The sequence below is a fragment of the Heloderma suspectum genome, chromosome 1 (genome assembly GCF_057233095.1).
Source record: "Heloderma suspectum isolate Gila_16-S chromosome 1, 16-S_ref, whole genome shotgun sequence".
Classification (NCBI taxonomy): Eukaryota; Metazoa; Chordata; class Lepidosauria; order Squamata; family Helodermatidae; genus Heloderma; species Heloderma suspectum.
In genome coordinates, this window is record NC_139458.1 from 205,445,223 (window position 1) to 205,467,224 (window position 22,002).

At 44.4% G+C, this 22,002-nt stretch overlaps 1 protein-coding gene across 1 annotated transcript in view; it reads right to left on the reverse strand.

The window, feature by feature from the left end:
• The window catches only part of DNAH7 (dynein axonemal heavy chain 7), a 194,031-nt gene extending 184,426 nt beyond the window's left edge, over positions 1–9,605 (reverse strand). Inside the window, exon 1 of the mRNA XM_084806680.1 lies at positions 9,171–9,605. Within this exon, the coding sequence (XP_084662806.1) occupies positions 9,171–9,605 (435 nt within the window). The remainder of the gene's footprint in view (positions 1–9,170) is intronic.
• Positions 9,606–22,002: the final 12,397 nt, after the last annotated feature.

Genomic DNA, 22,002 nt, shown 5'->3' on the forward strand with positions numbered 1-22,002 from the left:
AGCAGATGGGACAATGAAGATGAATTCTAAGCCATGGTTTGCCTGCTGTACTTCTGAAAGCTCAAACCAAGGTGTGGATTCTTAGCTATAACTAAACAAACCATGGTTTGGCTAGATGCCTGGACTGAGCCACAGAAATTAAGCCAGTGAAGCTTGATCATCATTTAATCTCTGAGTCTCACTAAACACCGCAGGCTGATGCTGAAGGCGCTAGAGCATGGTCACTGGATTGCAGCAAAACGTCTTTAAGGTAATTCTTCCCAATTTGGTACCCCCCAGACATCAGCTCCCATCATCCCCAGCCAGAATGGCCAGTATGTCATCCAACACATCTGGAGGGTATAGTACATGATTTTATAGTACATGAGTATATGAAGATCCAGGGCTGGATCCAGGATCTGCCTTCTGCAAGAGGAAGGGCTCTGCTCACAGAAGGTCCCTCCTCCACCCAGTTTCTGAGGATCCCCCTACACCACAGCTCACCCCATTCAGCAAGGTCTCCTGACTCTGTGTAGTATTTTCAGGGGTCTGGAGGGGCTGCTGTGGGAAGGAGGGGGCAGGGAAGTTCACTTCTATCAGTACAGTTGATCCAGCTTAAATCTGGATCCAATCCCCAATTTATAACAGCTTTGCTCACTCAACTAATATCCTATCTGCTATTCAATATTTATGCATAAATATTGCATAATATTTTGGAAGAAAATAATTAATCTTCCAAATAATTTTGGAAGAAAATATGAATTCAAATTTAATAACTCCAAGAGTAGCCCCACCTACCCTATTTTATGCAGTGAATTTGCTTCATCTCTGTTTAAAATGCCTGTAGGAAAGAAGGCTTTGGCACTTTAAGATGTTGTGAGGACACCAGCCTGTCCCAAACCCCACCCCATACAAACCGTCTGCTTAAGTTTACATTTCAAAAACTAATTTAAAAATTATATGAACAGCTGCAAAGAGGATTAGATCCCTTTTAAATGCCTGACTTTCAAGCGCTCAGGCTGCATTTTTGTTTTCCTAGAGGATGTCATCCTGCAATCAACTTTCCACTAATGAGAGGAATATATTAAAAGTCTCCTTCAACAAATATGGCTACACCACCTGCTCCTTCCTCAAACAGCATGCATGTTTAAGTAAATGTCAGAGAGGAAGGAAAAAAGGCATTTCACACACGCATATAAAAAGTTAAACCAGTCTATCTACTTTACACAAAATAGCAAAAAAAAAAAGTTCCATCCACTTGAAAAGAAAAAGCCCTTGCCTGGAGTAACATTAAGCAACAAGGCTTACACATTTAAATATCCGTAACCAAGCTAGTGTAAGAATGCCCTCTGCTGCTCGAACATGATATGCGCACGTTCCTATCTCTGAGGACACTGAGTCCCACTACACTAAGAGGTCTTGTATGAAATCATTTTATCCTATCCTATCTGCTTGTTGTTGTTCAGTCGTTAAGTAGTGTCCAACTCTTTGTGACCCCATGGACCATAGCACGCCAGGCCTTCCTGTCCTCCGCTCTCTCCCAGAGTGTGCTCAAGTTCATATTCATTGCGTCGGTGATGCTATCTAGCCATCTCATCCTCTGCCGTCCCTTTCTCCTTTTGCCTTCAATCTTTCCCAGCATCAGGGTCTTTTCCAGGGAGTTTTCTCTTCACATTAGGTGGCCAAAATATTTGAGCTTCAGCTTCATTATCTGTCCTTCCAATGAGCACTCAGGGTTGATTTCCTTTAGGACTGACTGATTTGACCTCCTTGCAGTCCAGGGGACTCATAAGAGTCTTCTCCAGCACCACAATTCAAAAAGATCAATTCTTCAGCGCTCAGCCTTCCTTATAGTCCAGCTCTCACAGCCATACATTACTACTGGGAAAACCATAGCTTTGATTAGACGGACCTTTGTCGGCAAGGTGATGTCTCTGCTTCTTACTATGCTGTCTAGGTGTGCCATAGCTTTCCTCCTGTCAGTAGTGCCCTAGCGGCCTCTTTCAGTACACTCCAATAGCCAACTCAAGACACAGACAAAAGGATTCTTTTCAAGGCTTTAATCCTTTTACAACTTAATGACACTTTCAGATGCTAATCACCAGCGACTAAGCAATGAATCCGGGTAGGCAGCTGATCCCCATTTAAAGGAGAATCACTTGAAGACCCTGAACTTATGGGCTAGGGAGAGATCCTCCCTCTTTCCCTTGGGTCCACGGGAGGCGGCTGTTGCTTGCACGCCAAGCGAGCGCTATGCCTCCTTTCCGCGCCCTCCATCTCTCGTCGCTCCTTGCATCTGCGTCAAGTGTAAAGCAAGCCCTGCTCCCGCACTTTCTCACTGCTAAGATCACTATCTATCTCAGGAATGCCGGCAAGAGGAATCTCTGCCAGCTGCTGTGTCTGTGAGGGATGAACTGGCTCCTCTCCCACGGATTGCTGATCCTCCTCAGAATCAGAACTGCTCTGGGGCTCAGTTTCCATCCTGACACCTCCCAAGGAGCAAGCGTCTTTTAATTTCATGGCTACAGTCACTATCTGCGGTGATCTTGTAGCCCAAGAAAATAAAATCTGTCACTGCTTCCATTTCTTCCCCTTCTATATGCCAGGAAGTGATGGAGCCAGATGCCATGATCTTAGTTGTTTTAATGTTGAGTTTCAAACCAGCTTTTGCACTCTCCATTTTCACCCTCAACAAGAGGCTCTTTAGATCCTCTTCGCTTTCTGCCATTAGGGTGGTATCGTCTGCCTATCGGAGGTTGTTGATAATTCTCCCGGCAATCTTAATTCTGACCTGTGATTCATCCAACCCGGCGTTTCTCATGATGTACTCTGCATGTAAGTTAAATAAGCAGGGTGACAATATGCAGCCTTGTCGTACTCCTTTCCCAATTTTGAACCAATCGGTTGTTCCATGTCCGGTTCTTACTGTTGCTTCTTGGCCCTCATACAGGTTTCTCAGGAGACAGGTAAGGTGGTCTGGTACTCCCATCTCTTTCAGAATTTGCCACAGTTTGTTGTGATCCACACAATCAAAGGCTTTAGCATAGTCAATGAAGCAGAAATAGACTTTTTTCTGGAATTCTCTTGCTTTCTCCATGATGCAGCGAATGTTGGCGATTTGATCTCTAGTTCCTCGGCCTCTTCGAAACCCAGCTTGTACTTCCGGTAATTCTCGGTTCACATTCTGCTGACGCCTAGCTTGTAGGATTTTGAGCATCACCTTGCTGGCATGTGAAATGAGCGCAATTGTACAGAAGCTTCAACACTCTTTGGCGTTGCCCTTCTTTGGAATTGGAATGTAAAATGACCTTTCCCAGTCTTGTGGCCACTGTTGAGTGTTCCAAATTTGTTGGCATATTGAGTGCAGCACATTAACAGCATCATCTTTTAGGATTTTAAATAGCTCAGCTGGAATACTGTCATCTCCACTAGCTTTGTTGTTAGTAATGCTTCCAAAGGCCCACTTGACTTCAGTCTCGAGGATGTCCGGCTCAAGTTCAGTGACTGCACTATCATGGCTATCAGGGACATTCAGATCTTTCCTGTATAGTTCTTCTGTATATTCTCTCCACCTCTTCTTAATCTCATCTGCTTCTGTTACGTCCCTGCCTTCTTTGTCCTTTATCATGCCCGTCTTTGCACAAAACGTTCCCTTGAGATCTTCGATGTTCTTGAAGAGATCTCTAGTCTATCCCATTCTATTGTTTTCCTCGATTTCTTTGCATTGTTCATTTAAAAAGGCCTTCTTGTCTCTCCTTGCTATTCTCTGGAACTCTGCATTCAGTGGGATATATCTTTCCCTTTCTCCCTTGCTTTTCGCTTCCCTTCTTTCCTCAGCTACTTGTAAAGTCCCATCAGACAGCCACTTGGCTTTCTTGCATTTCTTTTTCTTTGGGATGGATTGAGTTGCTGCCTCCTGAACAATGTTATGGACCTCCATCCATAGTTCCTCAGGCACTCTGTCTATCAGGTCTAATCCCTTAAATCTATTCCTCACCTTCACTGTATATTCATAAGGGATATGATTTAGGTCATACCTGAATGGTTTAGTGGTTTTCCCTACATTCTTCAATTTAAGCCGAAATTTTGCAATAAGAAGCTCACGATCTGAGCCACAGTCAGCTCCAGGTCTTGTTTTTACTGACTGTATAGAGCTTCTCCATCTTTGGCTGCAAAGTACATAATCAATCTGATTTCAATATTGACCTCAGTGGTTGGGGCATTGACTTGAATTACTGTGATGTTGAATGGTTTGCCTTGGATTCGTACTGTGATCATTCTATCGTTTTTGAGATTGTACCCCAGTACTGCTTTTCCCACCCTTTTGTTGACTATGAGTGCTACTCCATTTCTTCTAAGGGATTCTTGCCCACAGTAGCAGATATAATGGTCACCTGAATTAAATTCGCCCATGCCTGTCCATTTTAGTTCGCTGATTCCCAAGATGTCGATGTTCAATCTTGCCATCTCATGTTTGACCACCTCCAGCTTACCTTGATTCATTGATCTGACATTCCAGGTTCCTAAACAATATTGTTCTTTACAGCATCGGATTTTCTTTTCACTACCAGACACATCCACAGCTGAATGTCCTTTCGGCTTTGGCCCAGCCGCTTCACTCATTCTGGTGCTACTTGGAAATACCCTCTGCTCTTCCCCAGTAGTATATTGGACACCTTCCGACCTGAGGGACTCATCTTCCGGCGTCATATCTTTTGGCCTTGTGATACGTTCCATGCAGTTTTCTTGGCAAGAATACTGGAGTGGGTTGCCATTTCTCTATCTGCTTATCTGCTTTCAATCTGTGATTTCTGTACGCTTTTAAGAGGCTTAATCAGAGGCTTAGGCAAGAGAAAAAAAATACTACTAATTATTTAGAGACTCCTGATTTATATCTGATTCACCTTGAGAAGGAAAAATGACAACATACTCAATACATGGTTATTATCTCAAGGAGGCAAAAAGGACCTGCGGTCTACAATTTGCTTCAGCAGACATGATCTCAGAGGATCCCGAGACAGAGAAAAAAGGAGATAGAGATAGCCTGGGATTCCAGAAATCACTGAACCGATGGTCGGGACTGAGTTTTAAAATGGACTTTTACATGTGGTACTGAAAAATCTGCTTTCATTTAGAGCAAAGATGGGCAACTGGTGGTCCTCCAGATGTTTTGGCCTACAACTCCCATCAGCCCTAGCCAGCAGAGCCAATGAGGAGGCATGATGAGAGTTGTAGGCCAAAAGTCTGGAGGGCCACCAGTTGCCCACCCGTTTTAGATCACCTTCCTCTTTATCTGTGTTCTAACAGTAATTGAAAACACTTCTCTTTAAACAAACATTTGTTGCTGGCGTGCTATGGTCTATGGGGTCACGAAGAGTCGGACACGACTGAACAACAACAACAACAATCCAATGCTAGTCTAACTTAAGTCCCATTCATTTCAATGGGTCTACTCATTGTAAATTTTAGCTCTTTGTGTTTTTGTCTTTGCTGCTACTTTTTAGCTTGCAAATGAGTTTTAATGATTAGTTATTGTTTTTATACTTTTTATATTTTGTAAGCCATTTTGAGCAATTCCTTTTTTGGAAGGAAAAAGTGGGGTTATTTAAATTCCTTAAATAAATAGAGAAATAAAGTTGTGCAAGCCTGACCTATGTTACTGCTATACAAAATAATGATTGGCGGCCAGTAGCTAACTACCGTTAACAACTTATCACAGCTTGGAGCAATGGGAGACACCACCAGTGTCATGCTTTAGGCTGGGGCTGTTCTGAGACCTGCTCATCAACATAGCCATTGCACAAGGGACCTTGTTTATTCTACCCTGTTGCTAGTAGTGTCAGTGCGGACTTCTAGGCAACAAGTATGGGAACTGAGTGGAACAAAAAGGAAGATTGACCAGTCATACGTTCCCAGGAGGCTTTACATTTGACAGTGAGTTGCCAGATGGAGATAAGTTAAGAAGGTATGACGAGTCCTGCTGGATCAAACTGGAAGTCCATCTTAATCCAGTGTCCTGCTTCCTATGGTGGCCAACCAGATTCCATAGAAAACAGAATACTGGACTAGATGGACCCCAGGTCTGATCTGGCAAGCTTGTTACAAGCCCTCAGGGAAGAATGGCTCTGCGGATAAGATGTAACAACCATGTGGTTTCCCCCAAGGTCAGATCTTATAGCTCCTATGTTACATGCTAGGACAGATGTAGACAAGCTGGTGCCCTCTGGATGTTTTGGACTACAACTCCCATAAGTCCTAGCCAGCATGACCAATGATCAGCGATTGTGGGAGTTGTAGTCCAAAACATCCGGAGGGCACCCCTTTGCTAAGGCAACTTAAAGACTAACTGCTTTCTTGTGGTCTCATGTGCTCTTGAGGCAACAGCCTACTGCATCAAATGCATATGTAAACATAGTTTCTTCATAGTTTTAATGACATGATCTATTGTCCATTGCTCATGCATACCAACATACCAATTGGCACCACAGCTCCCTTTCATATCTTTGCTGCAATGACCTCCTGTAGAATCAAGTCTTGTGGAGGAGGGAGCTATGAATAAGCAAGGGAATATAGGCGAGTATTATGTGGAGGAGAGAATTAGTGGGAGGAAACTGACAAATAAAGCAACAGCAACGAAAGGAAGGGAAGGAATGATTTTTGGAGCAATAAGTACTACTGATTTACAAATAACCTAACTTGTAAAAAAAAATAATTTTAATGACATTTAGTTTTGCGCTTGTTATGTGTGAGCACTTCAATCTGGTGACAGCAATGGAATCACACTTGCGATGCAAGTGCAGAAGTTCTGGAAGCTTTTTCACATATTCCTTTTTTTTTTTAGGCACACATCTAAGAACGTAAAGTGTGTATGTGACAACCAGGTGGAAGAAACACATGCCATACTCAGGGCTGTCATCAGCACCCAGTATCCTTGGACACCTGCTGAGGCCCAACCCAGCAGGGCCCAACAGTGCCAACACCTGCCCCGGGGGCTCTTCCCAGATGGTTTTAAATTTCCCACAATGCACCAGAGCAATGCTACATTGGATGATCCACAGAATTGTTGAAAATTTAAAATGGTGGCCATTGAGCACCAACTGGAGAAGCGCTGCTGCTGGATGAGACTGCCAGTGAGGCCCACAGGAGCAGGAAAGGACCCAGAGAGAGCACTATATCAAGAACTCCTTCATGCCTGAAGCTGGCTCTAGTTATACAGGTGCAATATGTTTTTATTGCTGTGTTTTAATGCATTGTTTCATTATTGTTTTAACCATCTTTTATTTATGATTGTAAGTTGCCTTGAGTGCCATTTTCCTTGGTATAAAGGTGGGTATAAATCAAATAAATAGCCAGAAACTCCAGGACTGGCTGCAACGTCCTATATATGCTCAGTGGTAAACCCAGATGGTTTCTCAGTAAAGTGTGAAACAGCTCCTAACAGTAAGAATTCAGGCAGGAATGCACAAGTCATCTTAACGAGAGGGGAAGAGCATAAAGGAACATGAACCTAACTATGATAGCCTAGGCAGGAGAAAAAAAAAACATGTAGGATGGAGGAGAAGTCATACCTAAGACAGTGAATGAAAGGACTACAGTGACAAAAATGTGAAGGAATGGATAACAAAGAGTGGTCTCCAGACAGAAAAAGAGAGCAATGCAAGCTAGGGGGTGGAGTGTGGTAAGGCAAAATGTTGGACTAGGGCAAGGCTGCAGAACCTCAGGCCTGGGGGTCAAAGCCAGCCTTCCAGAATTCCCCAGATGGCCACCCCCCTTCCCCTGGCTCCACATTCTTTCCCCACCCCCACTGATCGTTTGGTGATTTCCTGGCTTTTGTGCAGTCTTTTTCCCCATTCCAAAAGGCTGAAATGCCTCTCCTAAGGGCTTAGATGCATACCATATGAGCTTTAAGATTACATGTGCTGGTATTTTGGACTTGCCCCGTTTGCCCTGCCCAAAACTGGAATGTGGCCCCCAAGAACTTCCCCAAAATTTGCCCCTTGGGCTGAATGGGCTCAACAACCCTGGATTAGGGTTGACCTGCATTCCAATCTTTAGTCAGCCATGAAGTTCACTGGGTGAGCTCAAGCCAGTGCCTCTCACCTACCTTTTACCTGTGTTAATAAAATGGAGGGGGAGAAACCATGTACACTGCCTTGAGCTCCTTCGAAGAAAGGCTGGATATGCAGTGAATAGTAATAAATAAAAGACTTATGCCCTGTCAGCATCCAGGTTGGGAAGCTTGGTGGGATAAGGAGGGTCACACACCCCACATAACCCCACATACTAAAAGAAGTTTAAAGAAGCCCCACATACACCCTATGCATTGAAAGAAGGCCATATGGGCTATTCCCATCCCCACTGCCTGATTGGGCCAGAATCCATCCTTGCATGGAGGAGCTCTACACACATGCAGCAGTGCATGCAGAATGCCCTTTCCCACACCAGCAGCAGTATAGATTGCATATGGCTGCCTGCAACACGCATTGGCAGGGGGCACAGTTTGCAGGTAATCCCAAGCATTCTTCAATGGATGGGGGAGTTTCTTGGGAACCTCCCTAAAAGTGCAAGGAAATAGGTTTGCATCGGGGCAGGCCGGTGGGGACTAATAACAAGTGTTGCAGAGTAAGTAAAACAGCGACCTGGAAATCAGCTGCCAGCTTTTTAAATCGGACCCTGCACCTGTGCCTTCAGGCAGTAGCACTTTCATCCGCAAACAGCAGCGGGGGATCATGCTTAATGTCTCCATGCCCTTCAAAGCTTCCTCTTCTGGTTCCTGCAGATGAAGGCGCCCCGAGAGCACGGGTGAGGGGAAACGTCAGGCCCGTCTCCAGATGTCGTCGGACTGCAACTCCCATCAGCCCAAGCCAGCCTAGCCAATTCGTGAGGGTTGATGGGAACTGGAGTCCAATGACACCTGGGGGAGGGCCCCGCCGTCCGTCCCTCATGCCCGACGGAGCACAAGAGCAAGCCAGGCGCTTTCTCCCCGCACCGAGAGCAACAGAGCGGGAAGACGCGTGAAGGGGGCAGCGGAGGGTTTCAGGTACCGGGGGTTTAATTCGATGCCGGGGCTATGAGGCACTGTGGGAGGGGGGAGTGGCTGGGATGGAGAAACACCACTGAAACGCCCCCCCCTTTCCACCCCTCACCTGCTCGTTGCTCATGGCTGGATACTACTGTCTGCTTGTCCCTACGCTGAATATTATACCGGGGGGTGGGGGAGCGTGCGAGGGGGAAGCGCCTGCTCCGCCGCGTCTTCTCCGGGTTCCCGGCGGCGGCGGCGGCGGCGGGCCGGTCCCAGGGGCTGTTGTGCGGCGGGGAGGCCCCGTTGCCCGGCAACCGCTCCGACTCCAAAGGCGCTTTTGCAGCCCCGCCCCGGCGGGGAGCCGAATCTCAGCCTTCCAGTCGTAGGCAGAGGCCACGGTTCTCATTGGCTGAGAGAGTGAACGGGGCGCGTCCGTAAGAAGGCCCCACCTCCGTCCCGCCGAAGCTACCCGAGTAAAAGGATTGGTCGAGGCAAGGCCACGCCCCTTTTGCCTCAGGGCCCTTTCCCTCTCGGCAGTTTTCCGCTTGCTCTCGATGTGGGTGGGCGGCGGCGGCGGGAGTGTCTGTGGGCGCCTGAGACGCATCCTGTTCCTGAGACCTCGTTTAAAGGGGGAAAGGAGCGCGCGCTCTCTCACGCGCGCACACCTTTTTCTCCCTCTGTCTTGGCAGGGCTGCTTTGCTATTAATAGCTGGCTGACGGGCAGAAATTCGAAGGGTACTGCAAAAAGCTTCCCCTGCTGAATTCTGCCTGAAATTACACAGTGTGGTCCATACTAGGGTGGCCAGCTGTCCTGCTTTACGGAGGACAGCCCTCTTACTTTGGAGAGCTGGCAGAGGACAGCCCTCCCTTTGGAGACATCCTCTGAAGAAGGAAGAGCTTAAAGGGGCCCAGAAGTTGCCCATCAACAGCAGTAGTCCATATTCTGCAAAACGGCCCAGAATGGCAACTTCCAAGTGAGCCAAATTAGCCAAGCTCACCGGTCACACGTAACTACAAGGGACTGATGGGATAAGCCATGAAACGTCCACAGAAACTACATTTCAGTAACTGTTCCAGGGAATAGTCCACTTTCCGCAAAGCGGCCCAGAATGGCAATTTCCACGTGAGCCAAATCAGACAAATTCGCCAGTCATGCATTACTAGATGGGGTTCATTTAATAAGCTACAAAACATCCACAGAAACCACATTTCAGCTGTTCTGGGCAATAGTCTGTTTTCTGCAAAATGGCCCGAAATGGCAACTTCTTAGTGAGCCAAGTCAACCAAACTCACCAGTCACACACGAGTAGATGGGATTGATATAATAAGCTGCAAAACTTCAAAATAAACCATGTTTCAGTAGCTGTTCTGGCAATAGTCCATATTCTGCAAAATGGTCCAGAACAGCAACTTCCAAGGGAGCCAAACAAACCAAATTTACAAGTTCCACATAACTACGGGGGGGGGGGGGATGTAATACCCAGAAAGTATCCAGAGTAACCACATTTCAGTAGCCCTCAGACTGGTAGTAGCTGTCTAAGGTCTCTCCCCCCTTCCCGGCCACCCCCAAACTTGTCCCAAAACCTGAATACAAGGCAGAGGTGGGGTTTGAGCTCCAACACACCCAAGCACTTCTTTGAACCCAGCATTTTACTACTCCAACAGCACACCCATTTTACAGATGGCAAACTCTTTCTGTTTCTCCCCAACCCTCTTTCAGCCAGCCAGTTCCCTACCACCACCTCTTTCACCCTGGATCACTCCCCCATACACACGCACACTCTTTTTCACCCTGGATCCCATTCTCTCAAACACAAGGACATACCCCATATACCCATCACTCACACACACACACACACCCACACACACCTCCTTCCCCCTGCACCCCAGCCTCAGAAATCTGTTGCTCTTCCAATCCTCTACTGCTGCTCTGCTGCCCACCCCTGCTCCCTGCTGGTCTGCCCAGCCTTCCAGTTCCCAATATTTGTTTCACCAGTCTTCCCAGTCATCTGTCAGCCTCCCCAAGCCCCACCACCTTAGCTTCCCAGGTAGATCCTAAGAACAGAGAGTTGTATCCCACGACTTTGCAATGCTTATTGTAAACCCACTGAAATCAAAGGGACAAGTTCACCAGACTGTCCATTGTCAGGAACTTGTATCAGAATATCTTATACGACCTCTCAGTATGTTTGTGCAACATGCATTAGAACCATGAGTTTTGGACTAGGCTAGGTGGTTGCTTTATTCACATGTAATATTATATGTCTTGTTCATTTGCTTGTAAGAGATACCCTGGAAACTCAATATCTTTTTATTTTTATTATAATTTTAAGATAAACAGTCTAATCCCCAGAACAAGCACCAGAATTACATTTCATTTCAATATTTCTATACTACTTTTTCTTCCAAAAGGTTAACAATAATAATAAGCCCCATAACAAATGCAGTGCACCAAACACAATAGAACAAATAACACTCAATACAGTTTCCATTCAATACCTAAAAAGGAAAACAGTTCAGTCGGCCAACAAAGAGAACAAGGCCAAGAACTCTTTACCTCATAACTCTGGCGACATAATATTTATTTAATTGCCACATTTATATCCCACCTACCTCCAAGATGCTCATAGTGAAATATAACAGTCTCCCTCAATTTTGTCCTTGCAACACCCCAAGCAGTAGGTTAGGCTGAGGGATGTGAACGGCCAAATGTCATTGTAAGCTTCATGACCAAGTGGGTCTCCCCCATCTTAATCTGATATGTTAAGCACTACACCATACCACACCACACTTATGGGCTTCTGAGTAGAAAGAGTAGCAAACAAGCTCCACACTCTGTTGGCAACTGTCTTTGCAGATCTTCCCTCTGGGAGATTTTCATGATTAACTGCATCAGTTTCATCTAATACAATGACAGTGACATATTTGGTTGGTTTCTCTCACCTAGAAGTTGCCATTCTATGAGCCACAAAACAACAGTTTATGGCTCATTTTGCTCACTTGGAAGTTGTCATTCTGGGCCATTTTTCTGGAATATTGCCCAGAATGGCTACTGAAATGTAGCTATTGTGGATGTTTTGTGGCTCATTGTATCCTCCCATCGAGTTATGTCTGCCTGGTAAATATGGTTGAGTTGACTCACTTGGACATTGCCATTCCAGGCCATTTTGGGGGAATATGGATTGTTGCCTGGAAAGGGCATTGGAATGTGGTTTCTGTGGAAGTGTTGTGGCTTATTGCATCCCTGCCGTGCAGTTATGTGTGACTGGTGAGTTTGGTTGATTTGTGTTATGGGCATTATGGGGTTAATAATATTATATCACAATGGTTTTAGTCCTAGAATATTGTTCTCAAGTGTCTCTAACACATGCCACCATTTTTGGCATGGTTTTCTTAAATAAAGGGACTGTTCCAGCCCGTTCTGTTCCTGCTTTTACTCTGTCCCCCCAAAATGTAGCCACCCTAAGAGGAAACACTCAACGTGGCTGAGGAGGGGTCATTCATTCTCAAGAGGGCACTACTAGCACACCCTTAAGCTAAACAGTTAGAATACTACCCAAAAAATTGCAGTGTGGAGTGCTTCCGTTTACTGTTCCAGTCAGCTTGCCACACCCTCTTCCAAGAAAATCCATTCCATTCTACTTCCCGCCCAGTTTTCTATCCCACCCCTTATTCCAAGTGTCAGTCAGCATTCCTTCATTACTGAGCTCAGGCAGACCTCACTGGGACTAATGAAACCAAATGGAACTTAAATTTAAAAACATGGAGAGGACATGTGTAGCCAGAGATGGGACTGCAATGCCCAAGCTAGGGTAGAGAGAGGGAAGAAAAGCTCTTCCCTCTGCAGGATCCTTCCTGGAATTTTATGTCCCAGCCCTTGCAGCCTCTTCCAGCCTTGAGTCCCTAGATTCTGTTAGATTACAACTCTCATCATCCCTGGCCATCAGCCTGACTGATGGGAGTTGTAGTCTACTAACATCTGAGGAGCCAAGAAGCCTGCTTTAGAGGCACTGGTGACTGTAATGACACACCCTCTAGCATGTGGGGGAAAGACTCCACCTACTTCGGGATCCTTTCCCTCGCTGAAACCCAGCCAAGAACCCTTCCCACAGTTTGAGATCCAGGCCTTTGCTTAGCCATTCTTTTGGTGCCCCCATTAATCTGATTAAAGAAAAGGAAAAGTTGTGAAGTCTGTTTGCACATGGAGTGATGATTTCATAGCTGTGAGAACTGAAATGGGAGGGTGGCAATGGCCTTTTATTTCTGATTAAAGAAAAGTTGTGAGCTTTTGTATATGCCACTGGGGTGTAGAATATCCCTTGCCACATTTCAGCCAAGCACATTTTAGTCACGTGTTTGTATTACAACTACCTCAGTTGCCTTGCATGGAACCTTTTGAATAAAAGACTCTATTCCAAAGAGCATTTTCCATCTCCCTCAGTGGGGATTCATTGTTGTTCAGTCGTTCAGTCGTGTCCGACTCTTCGTGACCCCATGGACCATAGCACGCCAGGCCTTCCTGTCCTAGGGGGATTCATAGATGGACATAAATAGCTTTTCATTCATCAAAACATATAGGCACAATAATTACAGTCCATGCAAATAAAAACAGAACAATAAGGATGCAATCCTATGCATGTTTAGACAGAAAAGGATCCTACAATTCCCAGCATTCCCCAGCTAGCATGGCTGCTGGGGAATGCTGGGAGTTGTAGGACTTTTTCTGTCTAAACATGCATAGGATTGCGCCCTAAGAATCTGTATTCAGGCTATTGGTAAGTGTAATTATTTTATTTGACCACTAAGGGGCAATGTGTTCCCCTTCAAACCAAGCTCTACAAGAAAATGTACTGTTTACAAGAATATCATATATAGTTTATTCCTAGAATATACAGGGGTTTCACCTTAGAATAACTATGTACCCTGCTTGAACTCCATTAAGTCAATCAAATCAATACTATTCCAAGAATATATAATTAAGGCGTTGGTCTGATCTAATATGTGGCTTTTCAGTAAACAAAGAAAATATTAGAAGGGGTTTCCTTCAGTTTTCTGCATTTCAGGTTCCTTATATCATCCTAAATTCATGGTTTTCTCCTTTCATGCTCTATATGAAATCTTCATCCCCCAAAGCCAGTGCTTAGTTTATATAGGGTTGGATCCAGATTTATTTATATTTAGACTAGACTCACTGAAGTCAATGGGACTTCAGTTAGCCATGACTAACTTGGGTCATGACTAACTTAAGTCCCATTTATTTTAATGGGTTTACTGTAGGTATTAATAAATCTGGGTCCAACCCTTTATATTTATCTTTCTGTGTTACATTGAAGCCCTTCACTTGAATCGTAGATGGGTCTGGTTGTCATTATTCAGTGGTGAGGGAAACACACTCTGGGGAGGTTAAAAGGCATTCTCTTATTACTACACATGTTCTCTAACTTTGGGAGGAGAGAATCTTGACTTAGTTTAACCTGTCAAAAGCATCTGAATGGATGTTAATATATCAGCCTGTTTTCATGAAAGTTACCCTCCCTGATCTTCTCTTCAGAAAAGTGTCTTGCTTGGCATATATGAGACACTTAAGAGAATGGCAGAGCCAGCTCTATCATTAGACAGAGTGAGACAGCTGCCTCAGGTAGCAGATGAGAGATGGGAACTGATGGCAGGGTGTTGGAGGACAAAGCTGTGTGTGTCATGTAGCCTGCCCTCAGCTGCAGTGGAGGACACTGTCCTGTCACCAGTGTTGAAGTAAGATTCAACTGCCAGTTTGGTCACCTTCTGTAGATGGAATGGGGAGAGGTGCCATTTTGCCCTTTGCCTCAGGCGGCAAAATGTCTTGAGCAAGCCTTGGAGAATGTTGTAATGTCAGTCAGACTTTGACCCCGATGCCAGGGACCAGTGTGGGAATCTTTGTGACGGATCATTGATGTAGGAAAGTGTGGGCCTTTAACAAAAAAATGTGTATCATTTGAATTGACCAGGGTTACTAATGTTTGTTGGCTTTATCTTCAATTTCAAAAAACATTTTAAAAATCACCTGCTTTGCTCGTGACAACACATGTCATCATCTATATAATTTTTGTCTCAAGTTTTGGTAAGGACTCTTATCATCTGTTCGGGATTAGTTAATTGTTTTCAGGTACTTACTTTTTTCAGTACAGTAGCGTAGAAGCAATCTACTCACTTCTGCAGAGGTTTTCACTGTGTGTATGTATGTGTGTGTGTGTGTGTTAGCAGTGAAGGCTTAATTCTACAAGTTACTGAGCATCCCTAAAACTAACTCATGTCAACATCTGCTATTCATCTGAAAATGCACAAAATGGCCATCCTAGCCATAAAAGCAAATGAGGCAACTGCCAAAATTCCAGGGCACCTGTATCTGCTTAGAAAGCAAGCTACTATTGCTCTATGGCCTTGTAGGCCCCTTCCAACCCTACTATTATATGATACTATCTGGATTTTTCAAGGACATGAATAGAGGTAAATTAGTGGCTTGCTGGCTGTATAACATCTCCTGCATTCCAGAGGCTGAGGGTCTTCTCCTCTTTTATATACCACCCATGGCATAGGCATAGTTGTAAAGGAGAGGAAGTAACAACATACCAGACATTAAAAAATGAAAATATAATCCTCGTCAGCTTACAATCATTTGAAGCAGGAATCCCCAACCTTATTCGACCCATGGGCGCATCTGGGAATTTGAGATACTGCTGTGGGCACCACAACAAAATGCCTAATCATTGGGTTGCTGCTTTGGCATCTGCTTGTTGTGATGATGGTTCTTAGGGTACGTCTTATTCAGCAAAAACTTTGCTTCATGTCTATTGGACACCAGAACGTCTCTTTAATAAGGGTTTGTCTCATTCAGCTAATTGCTGACAGTGCAATAGAGCTAATGCTTCTTTTAAGCATATCTTTTGGCAATGTCCAGCAGTTGCTTCTCTTTGTGAGGTTATTACATGGCAAACTTTTGTACTGGAACAGTCTTTATTATTCACTGATATACATGCGCTTTTAAATTATTTACCTGCTTTATGAAAATTAACGAATGGATTCTCTGCACGCCTTTGACAGCTAAAAGATTATTATTATTATATTTATACCCCTCCTTTCCCCCAGTACTAGGACACAAGGTGGCTTACAAAAATTAAAACATATACAGTTAAAACATATGAAAATATACAAAAGTTAAAATATAAATTAAACAACAATACAATTAAAATTAAAATTATATTAAAACATTAAAACAGCATTTTAAAACAGCATTTTAGCAGCTTACCCCCAGGTTCCAACTATGTCCCAAAGGCCTGCTGGTACAAGGATGTTTTAGTCTGCCTCTGGAAACACATCAAGGAGGGAGCCATCCTAGCCTCCCTGGGAAGGGTGTTCCACAGCCGTGGGGCAGCCACCGAGAAGGCCTTCTCCCAGGTTCCCACCAAACGTGCCAGTGATAGTGGTGGGACTGAGAGAAGGGCCTCCCCAGAAGATCTCAGGACACGGGCAGCTTCATAAGGGAGGATATCCTGCCTTTCAGTTATGGTCCCATTGAGTTTCGTTTTAACAGTAAAACGAAAAAACTGAAAAGCAGGATAAAAATAGAAATACAAGAAAGGAGGAAACAAAAGACATTTGAATCCTGAAGCTGAGAGAAGCCCTTGTGGGTTTCTCAGGAGGTCACCCATCCAAACACTGACCAAGGTCACGCCTGCTCAGCTCCACAGGTGACCCACAGCCAACATGCTCTAGAGCACATCCCAAGGCCTGTGTGCCTGGCCAAAGATTTGAGGGCTGTGTGCTGGGGGAAGGTGGAATTCAACCAACTGTATTCATCCTACAATCCTATACAGCCTGACCTGGGACCAAGACCCATTCACTTCAATCACATTTGTTTCTCAGGAGACACCCATAGAATTGCACTGTCAAGGTGCTTTAAACATTATCTTCAAATTATTGCAAAAATCTACATAAACATTTGTTTTATTGGAATACTTGTCAATAGTTTAAGACCTGACAGCTCAAGCGTATACACTTCTTTCATGTCGGTTAATTCTGGAAAAAAAAAAAATGAAAGCCCTTCCCCCCCCCCCCCTCCATGCACTACTTTTGACATGCTTGAAAACCTGTGAGCAGAAACAGGCCTGCTTTCTACACAGAGTCACCTGAATTTCAACTTTCATTCCAGATTTGTATGGTCTCCATTCCAGTTACAGAATCTCACATGTATTGTCTTCATTCATCACGTTACTATTTACATCATATGAAACCATGCGTTTCTCAAAGGGGAAACTTTTTCCATGGAAAAAATACAAATCCATCTATGTATATTAAAAAAGGGGGGAGGGAACATAATTGGTAATTTAAGTGTTTTGAATGCCTGTGGGCACCACGTTGGGGACCCCTGATTCAAAGTCTTATGTTGTTCAGCTTATAAGCAGACACAGGAGAGTGGGGGAGAAATTTCAATTTGCCTTGAACAGCAAAACAAAACATCAGGCCAGCATTTATGGCAAGACAGTGGTATATTTCTCTTGTTTGTTGGGCATATCAATCGCTGCTTGATTTTATAGGGATACAAATTCCTTTTACTGTACCTTATTGTGGTATAGAGTTAAAGTTCTCATTCTGGTCTATCAGCACAATTTCTCATTTCCTTGCTCTTTAAGCAAGGCAGCATTTAAGCTGCCTCAACGTTATGCGTTAAGGTGTGTCATGGAAATCATGTGCCTTTCATTTTTCAGCATGGATAAGATAAGAGGCTGTCACAGCCAGGTTCTGTATTCCATTTTTATTTAGTCCAATGAAACACCTTATCACATTTTATTCGCCCTTGGCCTCATTGCAGTGGAATGATGTTTACATTAATGCCTGTAACAACAACAAAAATGTGCCTGCCCCTTGTGTGAAACAAAACAGTATGTTGTAAGAGATTGCCAATGAAATGATTGCAAGTGGCAAGAACAGAAATCATTCAAGGTATTTCATACGCTGGAAGGCATTTGACAGGAATCTCTTTCCCAAATCTGCAAGTGATTACAAATGAGTGTGTTAAAAAAAAAAAAAAGAATTATACAAGGAATATACACACTATCAAAGGCATCCATACACAGATATCATTTCCATTCACATGGCCAGAGGCCACACACACCCCAAAACAGCCCAGAAGGCATTTTTCAATGGTATAATACCGCTATGCGTTCAGAACTGACCCCTAAGGAATCCTTCCTTGGTCAATGTAACAAGTCCAGGACTATTCACATAAGATTTTGATTTTGCAAAATAATATCTGGACCTTATTGAACCTATTTTAAGTGTTCTAGTGTATATTGATTTTTTTCTTTTGTATTCTAGCATTTGGTGACATGTAACTTGCTTTTTATATCAGCTCCCCCCTACAACCCACCCCCACCCCACCCCATGTTGCTGCTCTTTTCTGGCATTCTAATCCTTCAACAACCCGTGTTACCCATGGCAGTAAGCTACCCTGGCCGGCTTCACATGACACAACAAGCTGCACTGCCGACAGTAATTATGCAAATCCCCGCCCGGCACACCACCATGATTTATTTCCCCCTCCGTGATCATGTGAACCCAGTCATTGTATCTTGTCAGTATGCCTAGAGTCGTGATCTCCTTTGTGTTCCTAGCCAGTTCACACGATCACCTCAGCCCACCATAAGCCATGGTGGGTTGCAGAATGTGCTGGCTGACGTTTTGAATATTCAGCCCCCACCCCTGCCACCCGTGTTCAGATGACACGACAAACCATGGCGACCCCCCACTGGAGGCTGAATATTCAAAAGGCTCGCTGGCATGGACTACAACCCATCATGGCTGGGTTGCGGTAGGTTGCCATGGTAGGTTGTGGTGATCGTTGGAACCAGGGAACCAGCATACAGAAACATTCCGTCACCTTAATCTGAGATTCTCCTAGGGTCCGCCTAACAAGCTGCCTGTTCCTTATGATCTGCTCCTTAGCGCTATTCCTTTCTCTGGGGCTGAACTCATGCTCCCACGGCTAGAAGCTTCCGTGCCCAGAAGCTAGCACAAGGTGTCTTGCATACCCAAATAGAGCTCCCCGCCCCCAGTGAAGCACGCTCTGTTGCGTCTAGGCAATGTCCATTTCAGTGGTGCTGCCACTCACACTGGAGGTTTGGCCCTTTGCCTGAGACGGCTGAGGGACTTCCACTCTGTCTGTGTAGCTGCTACAGTGCCTTGCATAAGTATGCACCCTCGTTTGACTTTTCCACATTTGGTTGTGTTACACCCTGGAATTAAAATTGATTTAATTGGCATTTGTACCATTTGATTTACACAACATACTTAACACTTTGAAGGTGCAAAATATGTTTATTGTGGTACAAAAGTTAATTAAGCAAAACCAAGCTGGCATTTGTGGGTTGCATAAGTATTCACCCCTCTACTTGGTAGAAGCACCTTTGGCAGCAATTACAGCTGTGAGTCTTTTGGGGTAAGTCTCTACCAGCTTTGGGCATCTGTATCCTGCAACTGTGGCCTATTCTTCTTGGCAACATTGCTCAAGCTCTGTCAGGTTGGATGGGAACCATTGGTGAACAGCAATTTTCAAGCCTTGCCACAGATTCTCAATCGGATTGAGGTCCGGGCTTTGACTGGGGCCATAGTAAGACATACAAGTTCTTATTTTTAAACCACTCCAGTGTAACTTTGGCTGTGTGTTTAGGTTCATTGTCCTGCTGGATGGTGAACCTCCGCCCCAGTACTAGGTCCCTTGCAGACTGAAACAGATTTTCCTCTAGAATTGCCCTGTATTTGGCTCCATCCATCTTGCCCTCGATCCTGACCAGTTTCCCAGTCCCTGCCGATGAAAAGCATCCCCACAACGTGATGCTGTCACCCCCATGCTTCACCCTGGGGATGGTGTCCTCAGGGCAATGAGCACTGTTGGCTTTGCGCCACACATAGCATTTTGCAGTCAGGCCAAAAAGGTCAGTTTTGGTCTCATCAGACCAGAGAACCTTTTCCCACATGTTTGCTGTGTCTCCCACATGCCTTTTGGCTAAATCCAAATGGGATTTGATATGGGTTCTTTTCAGCAATGGCTTTCTTCTCACCATTTTCCATCAAGCCCAGCTTTGTGGAGTGTTTGGGTGATAGTTATCCCATAGACAGTTTCTCACATCTCAGCTGTGGATCTCTCCAGCTCCTTCAGAGTTACCATTGGCCTCTTGGATGCTTCTCTGACTAATGCCCTCCTTACCCGGTCACTGAGTTTTGGTGGACTCTTCTCTAGGCAGAGTCGCAGCTGTGCTATATTCTTTCTGATTTGTAATAATGGATTTAACATAGTTTGGGATTTTTTTTTATAACCCAACCCTGATTGGTGCTTTTCCAGAACTTTATCCCAGGCTTGTTTTGATAGCTCCTTGGTCTTCATAATGCTGTTTGTTTAGATGCACTCTCCAACAAACTCTGGGGCCTTCCAGAAACAGGTGCATTTAATCTGAGACCATGTGACACTTGAATTGCACACAGGTGGACTCCAACTAATTATGTGACTTCTGAAGGCAGTTGGTTGTACCAGAGCTTATTTAGGGGTGTCCCAGCAAAGGGGGTGGATACTTACACAATCCAGACTTTTCAGTTTTTTATTTGTAAATCATTTTGTAAACTATGTAGATTTTTTCTCTACTTCGACATTGTTCTGTGTAGATCAGTGACAAGAGTTCCTACTTAAATCCATTTTAATTCCAGGTTGTAACACAACAAAATGTGGAAAAGTCAAAGGGCGGTGTGTGAATACTTATGTAAGGCACTGTATATTTGGGTTGCAGACCTCTGTGTGTCAATCTCCTTGGTGATCTAGGGAGACCCTACTGGAAGTAAGCAGAACTGTAAAGGGTGGTTGTTTTTAAACTCATTGGTTCACCCTTCCTCTGGAAAAGCTAAGCCAAAGGCATTTTGCTAAGGCTTTGCAGGGTCTTGAGTTGGGTGCCATGTCCCCCACCTAGCCAGCTCCCCTTTGAACATCCAGGAAATGGAAAAGGTAAATATACCCACTTTAACTTAGTGACTTCCTCTCTTTCTTTCTTGATAATGTTCTACATTTCTCTTGTTCTGCCTCTCGCGTGGCCAACCCTTCACCACTGAAACTCAAGTTTTCCCCATTGCATCTAGGCCTCCAAAGACCATCCTGCCATTACCCAAATGCCCTCCCTATGTCTTATTTAGCAAGCTATAAACCTCCATCTCTCATCTTTTCTTGCTGTATTGATACTGTAAGCAAACAGTTTGCCAGTCTGGTGCTAACCAGTCTTTCCTTTCTGAAAATACTTGTGTTAAAAATAAAGTATGTAACCTTTACATTTATGCTTGTCACTGTTCTTGAGCTAATTTTCCCCACTTTGTCCAACTACTGTATACAATCTACTATGAACGTTGTGCCTCTGCTTAAGTTTTTGGTATTTCCAGGTCCTTTGATTACATGTTCTATAGGTATGGGTTTCTGTGCATGTGTGACTGAAGACACGGGTAGCAGATCCTGTAACAGCAGGTTGAGTTCAAAGTGAATCCAGAGAAAGGAAGTCAATATTTTCATCATATATTCAGGAACAAAGGAGGGCAGAAAGGACAGTCTAGCAGGCACACATTTTGACCTGTTGCAGTCAAGAGGGAAAGAGAGAGAGGGATGTTCCCAAGGCTGGATCCATCTTAAGAAGTTAAACATGACAATCAAAAGAATGCCACCTATTAAATAATCAAAAATATAATGTAAGATGGAATAATGCTCTTGGGTAAAGGCAAAAGCATTTTCTCTCTCTAAGGAAAAGAAAAAAACCAACTATTCTCTTGCTTAAATTTATATGCCTCCTTCCATCACATGACTTAAGGCAACATACATATAGTTGCCACGTCACCACCCATCCAAGCATTGACTGGATCCAGACCTGATTAGGTTCAGCAAGATGGATGCATCATGTGCTTTATTCTCATCAAGCTGTTAAGCAGTTTTTACAAATAGC